We start from the raw sequence: 15,521 nt of genomic DNA, 5'->3' as shown, positions 1-15,521 counted from the left end.
GCAGGAACAGACAAGTCACCTTCCTAGGAAGCCTAGCTTTAAAACAAAAACAAAACCCCATTTATTAATATACCCCACAGTGGCCCTTTTTGAATAGCTTTGGGCAAGTCACTTAACTTGTGCCCCAGACTTATAATGGAGAAAGTAATAGTACCTACCCCATAGGGTTATTGGAAGAACTGAGGGAACACATACATGAAGAATGCTAAGAATAAATAGGGCCGGGAAGGTTTAGCAAGTACAGCTAGGATCACCTCATGTGATCCCCCCAAATGACCTTAGGAGGTAGGGTCTACCATCATCATCTCCACTTTGCAGACAAGGAAACTGAGCAGCAGGGCCGGTCTCATACCCAGGTCTGGCACGCTGTGACCACTAGGCTATTCTGATGCACAAACCTCACTAGCAACTGCCATTTACCCAGCATCTTCTGGACTTCAGGCATATGCTGGGCACTTTCACTCACGACCACCGTCATCTTACAGATGAAAAAACTGAGGCTTGAAGTGACCAAGTGACTCTTGTGTCTGACTCAGAAATGCATTCTTCCCTCTGCAGCGCTGCCTCTGTTCAGAATGGCCTTTTTAAACGTCAACATATTAACTTCAACTTCCTAATGAAAAAAAATCACCAAAAGGAAAATTTGCTTGCATCAAAGATACACTTCTAGTTTTTTGAACAGACTTTTACTTTGACACTCATTTAGGTGGCTGTTATTTTAGGAATTTCAGACAAATCTCTGGCCTACCTTCTCTGCACTCCGGGCTGGCCACCCACAGCTCTTAGTCATCAGGCTTTTCCTGTTCTGGCCATCCACTCTCTGTGACAGGGAACCTGGAGAGAGTTCCAGCAGCTCCACCGCCACCCCCCATTTGTTGGGGTTCTAAGTCTGGTTCCCACTATCATCCATCCCTGCTGCAGTTCCCAGAGTTGGGGGGTTCCCTTTGTCACTATGTCCCCCTCTCTCTTGCCACTCTCCATGTGGTCTGTCTTTTGTTATGCAGAAGCTGTTCAGTCAGCCCTCAGTTCTTCTTCAAGAGGAAGTGTTCTATAAATAGGTATAGATTTGGTGTGTGTGGAGGAGGTAAGTTCAGGGTCTTCCTACGCCGCCATCTTAGACCAGCACTCCTGAATTATACACTTACAAGGGTGAATTTTATGGTATGTGAATTATATCTCAATAAAATTGGGGTGTTGTTTTTGTTTTAAAGCTAGGCATCCTAGGAAGGTGACTTGTCTGTTCCTGCCCACAGCTGCATGGAGCTGGGGCAGCAACGACTTGGAAGACATGAACTCTGACTGTGAGCAGGTCTATGGAGTATGATTCCCCTCCTCTGTAGACACCTGGGCCCAGGAGCCATGGTGGGAAGGGTGGTGGGAAATGAGGAGGCTGTGTTGCTCAGGACTGGGCCCTCCTCTCCGCATCCAAAACTACCCCATCTGTATATCTTTTGTATATTGGGTCCCTACTCTTGTCTTGCCTTGCATATAGGATTCTCTGCTTAACACTTTTTTTTTTTTTAACACATCTGGGCTAGATGTCCACCTAAGATTTCTTCTCACTCAGTTGTGTAGTGGCCTCTATAAAGTACCTCATTGTCTTCATTTGAATACAACTGTTATTCTCATTATTTTTATGGAGCCTTTAGCTCTTACAAAAGGAACCTCAGCCAAGGTCCTGGTGTATTATTTTGCTTCATCCTTGGCTCAAACACAAATATACTATTATTCTCCATTGATTTATGAGACATCTTGGGTTGTATGGAATGTTCCCTTACCAGGTTGTGAGTTAATTATATGGCCAGCACCTAGAAAAATGTCTGGCGCTTGGTTAGCTTTACATAAATGTTAGCTATTATATTTAGTCTGATACTGTTTTAATCTCAGCCTCTTGGACTCCAGAGGTCTTGCTGGGTCTCATTCACAAAGTGATTCTGGTCATCCCCTAAAATTCAGTTCACCATCATTTCCATTTTTTTTTTTACATTATTTCCTTTCTTTGTTCTTTGGAGGGTTTAGGGTTAAATTAATCATATTCCTCATTTCATAATATTTATCATAACAGATCTGCTTCATGCCCTTTTTAAAAAAACTAACTAGTTGGGGCACCTGAGTGATTCAGGGGGTTAAAACCTCTGCCTTCGGCTCAGGTCATGGTCCCAGGGTCCTGGGATCGAGCCCCACATTGGGCTCTCTGCTCAGCAGGGAGCCTACTTCCCCCCTCTCTCTCTGCCTGCCTCTCTGCCTTCTTGTGATCTCTATCAAATAAATAAATAAAAATCTTAAAAAAGAAACCTAACTAATTGGTTTTTCCTCACTTTTGTCTTATAACCCATTCCTATTCACCTCCCCCCATAAGAGGGAAATATTTTGATGTAATTAATATGTAATTTTTTTTAAGATTTTATTTATTTATTTGACAGACAGAGATCACAAGTAGGCAGAGAGGCAGACAGAGAGAGAGGAGGAAGCAGGCTCCCCGCCGAGCAGAGAGCCCGATGCAGGGCTCAATCCCAGGAACCTGGGATCATGGCCTGAGCTAAAGGCAGAGTCTTTAACCTACTGAGCCACCCAGGCGCCCCTGATGTATTTAATATGTAACATTGTCTCTGAAAGTGCTCTTTACAGGAGGAAAAATATATTGTTACAGTGCAATATATTGTCCAATATGTTTTTTTGTTTTATATATAGTATTTTTCATTTTTAGAAGTTCCACTGGATCTTCTTTCTATCTTCCATTTCTCTTCTTATGTTTATGTTTTCTTTTACCTCCTCTTGAGCATATTTGTAATATTTAAAATAGCTGCTTTAAGGTCCTTGTCATCTCATCCTACCATCTCTGTCATTTCTAGATCTGGTTCTATTGATTGACATTTTTCCTGGTTATGAGTTATATTTTCCTGCTTCTTTACATGCTTGGTAATTTTATTAAGAAGACATTATTTATTATTATTTTTTTGAGAGAGAGAGGAAGAGTGTGTGTGTGAGGAGGGAGAGGGACAGAGAGAGAGAGAGAATCTTAAGCAGGATCGACACTCATTGTGGAGCCTGACTGGGGCTTGATCTCAGAACTCTGATATCATGACCTACACTGAAATCAAGAGTCGGACTCTTACCCAACTGAGCCACCCAGGTGCCCCTATAGTAGATATTTTTTAGAGCAGTTTTGGGATTCATTGTCATTGCAGATAATGAAGAACAGTTCTAATATGACCTTGTGAAGGTATAGCTGAAAAATCAAGACCATATAACCTTCTGGACTTAAGAAACAATTCAAGGCATAGGAGGGGAAGGTACTCTTCCCATATGGAAGATTTATGTGTCCAGGGAGAAATTAAAAGATGCTAAATATCATCATATTTAGATGCAGTCCCTTCAACTCTCTTAGCTGAAGCTTTGACTATATTCTTCAGTATAAACCATGGAAGGGTGGCAGCAAAGCTGACCAAACAATTTCAACAAATTGAACTGGAACTTAACACTGATTTCTCTTTTTTTTTTTTTAAAAGATTTTATTTACTTATTTGACAGAGATCACAAGTAGGCAGAGAGAGAGGGGAGAGCAGGCTCCCCGCTGAGCAGAGAGCCCAATGTGGGGCTCAATCCCAGGACCCTGAGATCATGACCTGAGCCAAAGGCAGAAGCCTAACCCACTGAGCCACCCAGGCGCCCCACTGATTTCTCTTTTAAATGAGAGTCACAGTTCCACATGAGGAGGTAAAAGGGAAGCAGGGGACGGAAAAGAACTTGTGAGAAGCTTCATGGCCAGTCCTGAAACAGACTCCATGTTCTTTTTTTTTTTTTTTTAAGATTTTACTTATTTATTTGACAGAGATCACAAGTAGGCAGAGAGGCAGACAGAGAGAGAGAGGAGGAAGCAGGCTCCCTGACGAGCAGAGAGCCCAACTCAGGGCTCGATCCTAGGACCCTGGGATCATGACCCGAGCCGAAAGCAGAGGCTTTAACCCACCAAGCCACCCAGGCGCCCTCAGCCTCCATGTTCTGATACACCATGGGGATGTACCAGTCGAAAATGAGCTACACTCCTTGAGGACAGGGATGTCTTTCATTTCTGTGTATGCATCTAACCCATTGCCTGGTTAATCTCAGGGGCCTGACACATATCACTGAATGCGTGCTGAATGGCTGAATGAAGAGACCTAGTAATTCCTGCTGGCAGTATGGTGTGGTATATGCCTTGGGAAATCTGCAGCCTTCTCCCGATTCTGATATCGTGCCCACCTTTGTCTAAGCGTTACTGTGTGTGCGTGCAAGCATGTGCACACACACAAAAACACATACCTCCCTTTTATGAGGGACTCAGCTCCCACAAAATTATCACTGTAAGAGTCACCTGAGTCTCATGGCAAACTGTGAGTCACTAGGAATGACAGTCTGTGGAAATCTTTTCCACAGGTTAAAGACAACTCATGTCAGCACAAATTTAATGAGCATCTACTTTGTGCCCAGCATTATGCTGGAAACAAAGAAATGTAAGAAAAGTGTCCTCTATGAGTCCAGCTCCAGGGGGATATGTGATCTGGCTGACAAGATCGACAAATGCAGGAAATCCCAGGATCTCCATCCAGTGATGAAATATGTGGCACTGATGACTGGGATTGAGTGAGAGCACGGGAAGGGAGCTTAGTGTGGTGTGAGGTAGGCAGTGAAAACTCACAGAGAGAGATGCACTGAGAATGAGCTGTTGCCTGGATGCTTGGCGAAGTTGCAGCGGGGTGGCCTGTTGCTAGAAGCATGGGGATACTTTGAGATCAGAGAAACAGGGGCTTAAATCCTGCCCCAGCTCTCCTCTTTCTATCATGTGACCTCAACCTTTCTAAGCTTCAGGTTTCTCCTCTTTAAAGTAGGGATAACTCCAGGGTTGTGGAGATAGTTTAATGCCATCGTGCCTGTGCAGTGCTTGGCACCGTGCCTGGCACTGTGATGATGGTGATGCCTTCAGCTGGCAAGGAAGACAAGCACAACTGGGGATGTGTTCAGAAGCAGCGAGGTCCCTACACTGTTGGTGGGAATGCAAGCCGGTGCAGCCACTCTGGAAAAGAGCATGGAGGTTCCTCAGAAAGTTGAAAATAGAGCTACCCTACGACCCAGCAATTGCAGTACTGGGTATTTACCCCAAAGATACAAATACAGTTATCTTAAGGGGCACGTGCACCCAAATATTTATAGCAGCAATGCCCACAATAGCCAAACTATAGAAAGAGCCTAGATGGCCATCAACAGATGAATGGATAAAGAAAATGTGTTATATATATACAATGGAAAACTATGCAGCCATCCAAAAAACCATTATCTTGCCATTTGCAATGACGTGGATGGAATTACAGGGTATTATGCTAAGCAAAAGTCAATCAGAGAAAGACAATTATCATATGATCTCACTGATATGAGGAATTTGAGAAACAAGACAGAGGATCATAGGGGAAGGGAAGGGAAAAATGAAACAAGATGAAACTGGAGAGGGAGAGAAACCGAAAGAGACTCTTAATGTCAGGAAACAAACTGAGGGTTGCTGGAGGGGAGGGGGGTGAGAGGGATGGGGTGGCTGGGTGATGGACATTGGGGATGGTATGTGATATGGGGGGTCCTGTGAATTGTGTAAGACTTATTAATCACAGACCTGTACCCCTGAAACAAGTAATACATTATATGTTAATAAGTTATCAATGAAAAAAAAAAAAAAGAAGAAGAAGCAGGGAGGTCTCCATACAGGCTCAAGATTCAAATTCAGAAGTTGTGGGCACACAGGGAGAGACAAGTCCATGACAGAGGATGAGCTCTTTGTGGGAGAAGAGAGCAGGCAAGACAAAGGGAGCGAGAACCCAGGAAAAATATGTGTGTACAACCTCATGCTGTTCTGGGCACTGTTAGCTCTTTTAGTGTGATGTGGAAGCTAAGGGAGGCCTCACTCCCCTCACTCACTCACTCCTCATCCTAAACATTGTTTATAATGTTAACAACCATTCTTGCCCCACGTGGCCTCACCGGGACAGGCTGTTGTCCCCCATCCCAGGCCTCTCACAAGCCAGGAAGAGGAACGAGTGGGAACGGATGAGGGCAAATCCATCACCACTCCAAAGCTTACAGTCAAGCTTACTCAAAGCACGGTGCACAGTCATTACGATAGTGCTGGGTGTCAAGTCAGAAATCACCAGAAAGGGGAAGAGAGTCCTGGGACACTCATTCACCCGTCTAGCAACAATGCACCAAATTTCTGCAAAACAGGTCTGGTTCTGTGTTGTTAATGGCCATATAATGGTAAAGATGGATATTACACAAACCCTGCCCTTAGGAGGCCCAACTTGCAAACAAATCATTACAAGCTGTGTGCTTTGTCTACTAGAGAACTTCAGAACGCTGTGAAAATAATGACCTGTGTTTGGGTGGGAAAGGTCCGTCCGGTCTTGTTGAGCAGGAGCTGACGCCACCACCAACATTCCAACCGGCTGTTTGTGATCAGTCAGGGTGAATTTCGGAGGCTTGCTTCCTGCTCTCCCTGCCCACCCTACTTGGTGCCTTCTCTGAATATCCTTTTACCCACCCTCCTGGCTGTAATCTTAGCAGAAATGTGTTCTGCGCAATGGTCCTGAGTCACCTGATGCTCTCACCTTCCTCCTGTCTCATGTTCCTTTAGTGGCAGCTTTTCCAAACTTCACCCTCCCCTCTGAGGCTGTCCTGTGTTACCTCCACTCACAATTCACCCATCAGCTCTGCTCCCTCCCTGCCCTCATTCCTTGGCCCTGCACAGACCTGCCACTCCAAGAGAGCACCAGGTTCCCTTTTGGGCTTCTCTCCTCACTGTTCCAAGGTGTATCCAGAGATGTGTCCCCACCCTGACCTGGAGAGGCTTTGATCATATAGGAAAATGCTTGATATGTTTAATAAGGTAAAAATACTAGAGCACTGAACTGTGTGCATAATATTGGGAGGCGGGCTCAGAATTGAGCACCAGCTCAGCAGTGTAATCAGGATTTGAGTGACGGGTCTGTAACTACCTTGCTGTGTGACTTTGGTTGAGGTTGTTAACTTTTCTTAGCCTCTGAGTCTTAATCTTAAACATGAGGATAATAATAGCAGCTTCTCTGTAGAGTTGTCCTGAGGGTAACTTAGCAACATGCGTGGCACGTGTGATTATTATTGAATTATTATTATTATTATTACTATTATGATACTACTACTACTACTACCACTACTATTATTATTATTATTTTTATTATTGAATGGGGTGGACCACCAATGCTGGACTTGAAGGGAGAGGACCCCCAGAACGTTGGTGGTAGAGTATCGCTGCACTTAAAGAGTGCCGAAGAGGGGAAATATGGGGACAAAGCAAAAGAAGTTGGCTGGCAAAGGGAAGAGATGTCCCCTCATGAATAAAAACAAAGTTGTACCTCCTTTCTAGAATTTCTCTATTGGGTACAAATTCTCACTTTTCTAAGCATTAGTTACACAGTTTCCTTCCTTTTCTACCTTCCTTTGTGAGGCTTTCCTTGATAAGCTTCCAAGACAACACACCCATGGAAAAGGGGGAATCCAAACCACAGACCTCTTTTCTAAGAATTTGATGGTCTGAGTCAAAATCCTAGCTATTTGGGGGTGCCTGGGTGGCTCAGTGGATTAAGCCGCTGCCTTCAGCTCAGGTCATGATCTCAGGGTCCTGGGATCAAGCCCCGCATCGGGCTCTCTGCTCCGCAGGGAGCCTGCTTCCTCCTCTCTCTCTGCCTGCCTCTCTGCCTACTTGTGATCTCTCTCGCTGTCAAATAAATAAAATAAAATAAAATCTTTAAAAAAAAAATCCTAGCTATTTGGCTTGAAGATGGAGATTCAAGGCCAAGAGGGAAGTGAGACCGAGTCAGGCCACTAAGTCTTGCCAAAGGAGGTGTGCCTGTCCTCTCCTGCTTGCAGGCAGGAGAACTCACAACTTGCTTGGCCTTGGCAGTGCTTGTCTGAGCAACCAGAAGCTTAAACTTTGCCCAGAGTCTCGTCAATAAGCCCCAGAGAGGAGCTCAGGAAGGTGGGAAGAGAGGTTGGCAACATCACCAACCCATTGCCCCAATAGCTCCTGACAGGTCCTGGGAGTGCCAAATGAGTGGCTTCCCTGGGCCCAAAGAATCCATAGGATTCCTGAATCCACAGCCCACAGGAGATTTTTATTTTCTCTGTATGCAGTAATGAGGTGCTTGGGGATCCCTACCCGCGTGATCACCAACTTTGACTCTGGCCACGACACAGATGGAAACCTGATCATAGATGAGTATTATGACAGCACGGGCAGGATCTTGGAGAATAAGAAGAAGGACAGTGTCTGGTGAGAAACAACCTCCCCATCTCTTTCTGGGGCAAACCCCTCCAGGAGAGGGTGGAGCAGGACTGCGCCCACGAGCCTGCTGCCCTCTCATGGCCCCTCCACATTCACCAGTCCCAGGGCTCTGTATCCCCAACTTGAAGGCTGAGCAGCAGCTGAACACAAAACCGATTCTGTGTTTAGAATCCTCACATCACAAGAGTTTCCTGCCCTGGGTGACGTTTCCCTCTGTCATCTCTTTCATTTGATATCGGCCTGCAACCTCACCTCCAGATGCACTGTGACTGCCCCCAGGAGTCAGCAGCACATACAGGAAAGGGCCATGAGGACGTTTTGAAGGGAGTGAGAGAGAGATTTTAACCTCAGTTAGTTTGGGAAGTCTTTACTCTCTGTTCCCAGAAGAAAACTCTTTTCTGAGCAAGCTGAGGCTCACACGAGGAAGAGCTGCCACCACTCACCCATGGAGGTCTGATGGCCTCGGATGCACTAAATCTGTCTTTCTGTTTAGCAGTCCATTTGCCCTCCGCCCCCTGTCTTGCTCTGGAAAGAACACAAGCACTACAAACTCTCCCTTAGCGTCATTTGACATTGACTCCTCCGGCTTCTCCTTTAGGAATTTTCACGTGTGGAATGAGTGCTGGATGGCCCGAAAGGATCTCCCTCCTGGATATGGAGGCTGGCAGGTGCTGGATGCCACACCTCAGGAGACCAGCAACGGTGAGGCTGTTCAGAAGGTGGAACCCACTCCCACAGAATCCGCTCTTGCCCCTGCCTGACCCTGTGGCAACCAACCACTGTGGCTCTTCTGTTCTCCTCAGGTCTCTACTGCTGCGGCCCTGCCTCTGTCAGAGCCATCAAAGAGGGAGAAGTGGAGCTGAACTATGACACAGCATTTGCCTTTTCCATGGTGAATGCTGACTGCATGTCCTGGCTTGTCTACGGAGGGAAGGAACAGAAGATTCACCGGGACACAAATACTGTTGGCAATTTTATCAGCACCAAGAGCATTCAAAGTGATGAGCGAGACGACATCACGGAGAACTACAAATACATAGAAGGTATGACGGAGCCAGCCCCCACCAGAGACCAAGTCCTGGGGACACCTTCCCTAGGGAACCTCCCAGCAGCTGGGGAACCAGATGGAATCTGAAGGACAGAACCTGGGTCCACTGCCTCCTCAGTTTTAGGATCCCAACTGAGATGTCCCCGCTGCCTCACTTCTTTGTGCCCACTGCCACCCCCTCCCCCATGTCCCCATAGTCCAGTGAGCATTCTCCACAAGATGTTCACACTGACTGTAGGGCCACTGACAGGCATCCCACCAATAGCCTTCCTGAAAAGTTAGCCTCTGTCTCAAGATGGGAGGGGATTTAGTAAACACTATCCTATTAGTTAACTTAATGAATTTCATTTAACCTATTTCCTAATTAACTTTGTCTTATTGAGTATTTGGAGGACAATCCAGACCACCAACCAGCACCAAGGCTAACATAAGGCCAAATGTTTACTCCGGACACCCACCTTCTGCAGACGTTGGATCTGAGACGTGGGAGACCTGACAGGGGCTTCTTACTCAAGTCAGCAGGGGCGAATAGGCACCTAGAGTAGGCAGGCATGAACTTATTCTCAAGATCTGAGAAACACCAACCACTAGGTTCAACCACCGGGGAGCCAAGCGAAAATACAATCTTGGAGGACCAGAAGCTGAGTGAGGAGCAAGAGTGAATCAGGAAAATGGAGGAGTGGTGGGTAGCTGAGCAGTGGCTGGGAGTGCTGGCAAGTAGAATAAATCTGTGGTTTGTCAAGTAGAATAATCAGTGAGCCTTTGGGACCCACAGAGAAGCTCCAGAATCTGAGCCTAAGAAGGGGTTTTACACAGCAAGAGGCAAGCACTGAACACAGCCCAGCTGTGTGGATGGGTTTGCCATCCCCTTCACCTCCATCCACTCGGGGGTCATGTTGGTTGGGGGGCCCAGAACAGGTCCTAAGGCAAGGATTCAAGTACAAGTGGTTGATCTGTGAGGCCGTCCAGCAACTACTGGCAGGAAGGAGAGTGAGCAAGTGAGACAGGGGAGGGGAGAAAGCCAACACACGGTGCCTCCTCGAGCTGAGTGGGCTTTGGCAGCATTTGCTAGAGGTCCATGGGGCTCCACTGTATTCTTGGGGGTTTGCAGCTATATTCCTGTGGGCCTGAGGCTGCTGCTCGGTTGGGCAGTATTTGATCTCCTCCCACTCGGCCTGATGGCCTCTGGGGGAAGAGCAGACCACAGGTGAGCTAAATCTAATTCACATCACTCTTGCTGAAGTAGATGCCTTGAGATCCTCTTTTGCCTGGAACTAGGCTTAGAAAGTGCCTCTACCTGGGGAGGATGTGGGGATGCACTGAAGGGGTGGGACAGACACTGAGGTCAGTGAGTGCTATGTGAATACAGCTGCTAGGATTATTACGGAAGCTCAGGTGAGTATTCCTGCATAACCTGGCCACAGTACCACCAAGCACTGAAGCCAGGCCTCTCTGGGAATTCAGCTTGCTTGAATTTTACTTTACTTTATTTTCTCTTCTTTTCTTTCCTTCCTTTCTTCCTTCTTTCTTTTCTCTCTCTCTTTCTTTCTTCTTGTCTTCCTCATTTGTGGGCCTTTATCTTTCCCATGGGGAAGTCAGAATAGAGTCTAATGACCATGAGCACAGATTTTTGTGTTGGGCAGATTTGGTTTCCACCTAGATTCTGCCCCTTCCATGTTGTGGGACTTGGACAAGTGACGGGGCCTCTCTGAACCCCATTTTACTCAACTGTATATGGATTATATTGTTGGTGGTGGTGAGGATGTGTAGAAAGGGGAATCCTTGTGCACTGTTGTTAGGAATGCAAGGTGGTGTAGCCACTGTGGGAAACAGTATGGAGCTTCCTCAAAAAATTAAATATAGAGCTACCATTTGACCCAGCAATTGCACATTTGAATATTTGTCTGAAGAAAACTAAAACACTAACTTTAACTTGAAAAGATACGTGCACCCCCATATTCACTGCAGCATTATTCATAATAGCTAAGCTATGGAAATAGCCCAAGTGTCCTCTGAGGGATGAATGGATAAACAAAATGTATACACACACACACACACACACACACACATATATATACACATACATATATATACACACACATACATATATACACACACATACATGATGGAATATTTTTCAATCACAAAACAACAATGAAATCTCACCGTTTACGACAATATGGATGGGCCTTGAAGGCATTATGCTAAGTGAAATAAGGCAAAGACAAATACTGTATAATTTCCTCTCTTATATGTGGAATCTAAAAAAAAGAAAAGAAAAGAAACCAAGTTCATAGATACAGAATACAGATTGGTGGTTACCAGAGGCGGGGGTGGGACGGGAGAAATGGGTAAAGTAGGTAAATAAACAAATAAGTAAAACAGTGCTAGTGATTTAAAGAAAAATAGGGGGCGCCTGGGTGGCTCAGTTGGTTAAAGCCTCTGCCTTCGGCTCAGGTCATGATCTCAGGGTCCTGGGATCGAGCCCCACATCGGGCTCTCTGCTCAGTGGGGAGCCTGCTTCCCCCCAACCCCTCCCTTCTGCCTGCCTCTCTGCCTACTTGTGATCTCTGTCAAATAAATAAAAAAAAAATCTTAAAAAAAAAAAAAAGACAAAAAAAAAAAAAGAAAAGAAAAATAGTTCTAGGCCTTTCGTGGCACCAAAGAGAAGGTCCAGAAGGCCTTCCCTCTCTCCAGTGGGGAGCACTGGGCTCCCTGCTCAGTGGGGAGCCTGCTTCTCCCTATGCCCCTCCCCCCACAGTGTGTTCTCTCTCTCTCTCTTTCTCTCAAGAATATAAATAAAATCTTTAAAAAAAAAAAAAAGAAAAGATAAAGAAAAGAAAGCACCTGATGAATAGTAGGGAATGTCTGTTGTTGGAAATGAGGGTTTTAACAGCTCTGCAGTGTTTGGCCAAGGCTTACCTCCATGAGTCAGTCTGGCCCACACTGATACTGTCTCTGCCCTTCCAGGTACTCCCCAGGAGAGGCAGGTGTTCCTGAAGGCTCTTCAGAAGCTGAAGGCTGGAAGGTCTGAAGACCCCCACCAAGCAGACTCACAATATTCCACACCTGAGCCACCGAGCGGGGACGGCCTTCGGAGCCTGCATATGCCTTCCCTTCGGCCTAGTGATATTGTCCAGGTCTCCTTAAAATTCCAGCTGCTTGACCCTCCCCACATGGGCCAGGACATATGCTTTGTCCTGCTGGCCCTCAACATGTCACTCCAGTTCAAGGACCTCAAAGTGAACCTGAGTGCCCAGTCCCTGCTGCATGATGGCAGCCCCCTGCCGCCTTTCTGGCAGGACACAGCCTTCATCACACTCTCTCCTGAAGAAGGTATGGGTTCTGGGTCTCGGCATGGGGACAGTCTGGGTACATAGAGTAGACTATGGAAATGCCAGTGGAGACAAGCCAGACGACACAGTTCTGGGGACAGACCTCTGTGACACCAGTCTTAATTTTCCCTTTGGTGCAGATTCCTTCCACCCCCTTCCCTCTTTTCTCTTGCTCCTCCTTCCTTCCCTTTACTACTTCAAGGAAGAGAGCCTAGTTTAGTAGGGGAAGCTGAGCTTTGGAGGCATACAGAACTTGGTTAGAACCTCAGCTCATCCATTTACCAGGAGAATGACCCTGGGGAAACCATTTTGCCTCTCTTAACCTCAGCCTCTCCACCTGAAAACCTAGAACCTGCTTCACTGGGGCTTAGTACATGTTGGTCCCCTCTTCCCCGAAGAAGGATCCCCCAGATCCAACCCAGGCCTAGCCGATTTTCCCAGCTACTTTCACCTCATCTTTTTTGTTTTCTCCCTAGCAAAGACCCATTCCTGTAGAATTCCATATTCCCAGTATAGCCAGTACCTGTCAACAGACAAGCTGATCCGCATCAGTGCCCTGGGCGAAGAGAAGAGCAGTCCGGAAAAGATCCTGGTGGACAAGATCATCACCTTAGCCTATCCAGGCATCATAATTAATGTAAGTGGCCTGGGGCTCCTGGCGATCTGCACTCCTGGGGAGTGCAGCCCTCTGAGAGTCTGTTCAGGAAAGCAGCCCCTCTTTTCCACTGCCTCTTCTGGTGTCCCCAAATACCTCCTCTTGGAAACATGAGATTCATCTGAAAATACTAGACAAGGTATCCATCCTCTTGCACCACCCAATTTCTTACGGGTGGACCTTGAGCACGTGCCATGGAGAGGACGGGAAGAGATCCTTCTCTTGTGCCACCTCCCACTGCTGGCCTTCCTCAGGGCCAGCTATGGGCTCAAAGAGGAAGAACCTGAGTGGGGAGAAAAGCACTGCCTGAGGTCAGCTCAGGTTTGATTTGCCATTTCTTGGCTGTGCATTCTTGGACAAGTCCCTGGGCCTCTGCTGCTTGAACTATCAGATGAGAAGATTAGACTAGCTGGCTTCTGAGGACACTGCCTGCTGTGACATTCTGTGATCCTCTGAGTGGGAAGACTTCATGGGTCCGCGTCTATTCAGTGCTGCCTTCCTGAGGCCAAGCAGCCTCCTAGATCCTGCCAAGCGAGCCTGTGGTGCCCCCTGGTGGGGCGCATCTGGCAAATCAAGCCACTGGAGTCTTATTCTAGGGAGTTTCCCAAACGGCCTCCAGGTTTCCTGAGACTATTTCCATCTCTCTACAGCCTTGAATGTTCCATTGCTCTTCACTCACACACTGGGGTGAAAAGAAATGAGGGAGAAAAGGGATGGAGCAGAGTTGTAGTAAGAAAGTGCCAAAGAAGATTCTATCCACTCAGGTTATGCATGAGAATCTTGGATGAAATCTTTGGAGCAGAGGAAACATCACTAGAGATTCCAATTTACCTGATTTTTCCATATGCTGGGTTGAGGGATATAAAATACTTCATACATACATCTATGGATTGATAAATGAAGCACAGTTTTACTTAACAATATCTCGTGTGGTATACACTGATATTTTCTTCTATTTCATTTTTTAAAAAACATTAATGACAACCCATCGAGTTGGCTTTAAGCCATAACTGGAAAAACATGGGCCACAGAAGTCCAGCTCTTCAGGAAACAGATCTGAAGAGCAAGGCCCTCTGTAAATGTTTGTTGAATTAGGGAATGAGATTAATCTTCTGCTCCCTTCTTCTCCTCCGGATTTCCCTGCTTAGGTTTTAGGAGCTGCTGTTGTGAACCGGCCACTCTCTATCCAGGTGCTGTTTTCAAACCCCCTCTCAGAGCATGTAGAAGACTGTGTGCTGACTATGGAAGGAAGCGGGCTCTTCAAGAAACAGCAGAGAGTCCTGTGAGTGCTGGCTGTACGTGGCCTTTGCCCCCATCTTATCTTGGAGTTCTCACTAGCCTTCTTTCTGGTGACAGGCACTCGGCCAGTCTCTGAAAACTCCAGGAAAGGAAAGCCCTGGTTGCTGAGTGGAAAAGAGCTCTGGAGTTCTCACAATGCCTACCGTCTTCTAACATTCTCTTTTCTCTGCTACAGCATTGGAGTCCTCAAACCTCAACACAGGGCCAGCATCACTCTGGAGACTGTCCCCTTCAAGAGTGGCCAAAGGCAGATCCAAGCAAATCTGAGGAGCAACAAGTTTAAGGACATCAAGGGTTACAAGAATGTTTATGTAGACTTGATGTTATAAATTCTAGAACAGTAAGCTGGATGCATGGATTTTGAGCAAGTTCAAATGCAAGCTGTGCCACTCCCCACCACAACAGGGCTCCAAAGGAAGCAGCAGAGGAGAGATGGATAATTCCCTGGGCCATTTGCACAGCTCCCCAGGACTCTGATGGGAGCACAGGGACTCTATGGTGTCCAATCCAGACGTGTGAGATAGCACAGAGGTCTGAGGACACTGGCTGGACTTGGTCATGACTTACTGCCCCCCCCTCCAAATTGGCTGAGAAGCTCACTGTCATTTTGTCACTGCAGTGGCTAGTGCCCTAGTCCCAATAAACTTCAGTCTTTGTTCTCACCCCCTTTGCACCCATGGAGTCATCACTTGCCCTGCAGCAGCCCCCACCTGGATGCTGGGAGTGTCCTACTGTTGCAATGCCCAAGTCCATTCCAAGGTGAATCACTGGGTGCCTAGTATATGCCAGGCACTGTTCTGAGTGTAGCAGAGAAGACAGTAAACAAAGCAAGGCTCTGTCCCC

The 15,521-nt window shown here is 46.7% G+C and overlaps 1 protein-coding gene across 1 annotated transcript in view; it reads left to right on the top strand.

Moving 5' to 3' along the window:
• TGM5 (transglutaminase 5) overlaps positions 1-15,293 on the top strand; it is a 31,883-nt gene extending 16,590 nt beyond the window's left edge. The window contains exons 7-13 of the mRNA XM_046010212.1: positions 8,191-8,329; positions 8,940-9,043; positions 9,145-9,384; positions 12,360-12,725; positions 13,201-13,361; positions 14,528-14,661; positions 14,854-15,293. Of these exons, the coding sequence (XP_045866168.1) occupies positions 8,191-8,329; positions 8,940-9,043; positions 9,145-9,384; positions 12,360-12,725; positions 13,201-13,361; positions 14,528-14,661; positions 14,854-15,007 (1,298 nt within the window). The 3' untranslated portion in view covers positions 15,008-15,293. The remainder of the gene's footprint in view (positions 1-8,190; positions 8,330-8,939; positions 9,044-9,144; positions 9,385-12,359; positions 12,726-13,200; positions 13,362-14,527; positions 14,662-14,853) is intronic.
• The last annotated feature ends 228 nt before the right edge of the window (positions 15,294-15,521 follow it).

The sequence above is a fragment of the Meles meles genome, chromosome 6 (genome assembly GCF_922984935.1).
Source record: "Meles meles chromosome 6, mMelMel3.1 paternal haplotype, whole genome shotgun sequence".
NCBI lineage: Eukaryota > Metazoa > Chordata > Mammalia > Carnivora > Mustelidae > Meles > Meles meles.
This window is presented reverse-complemented; position numbering and strand designations above follow the sequence as displayed.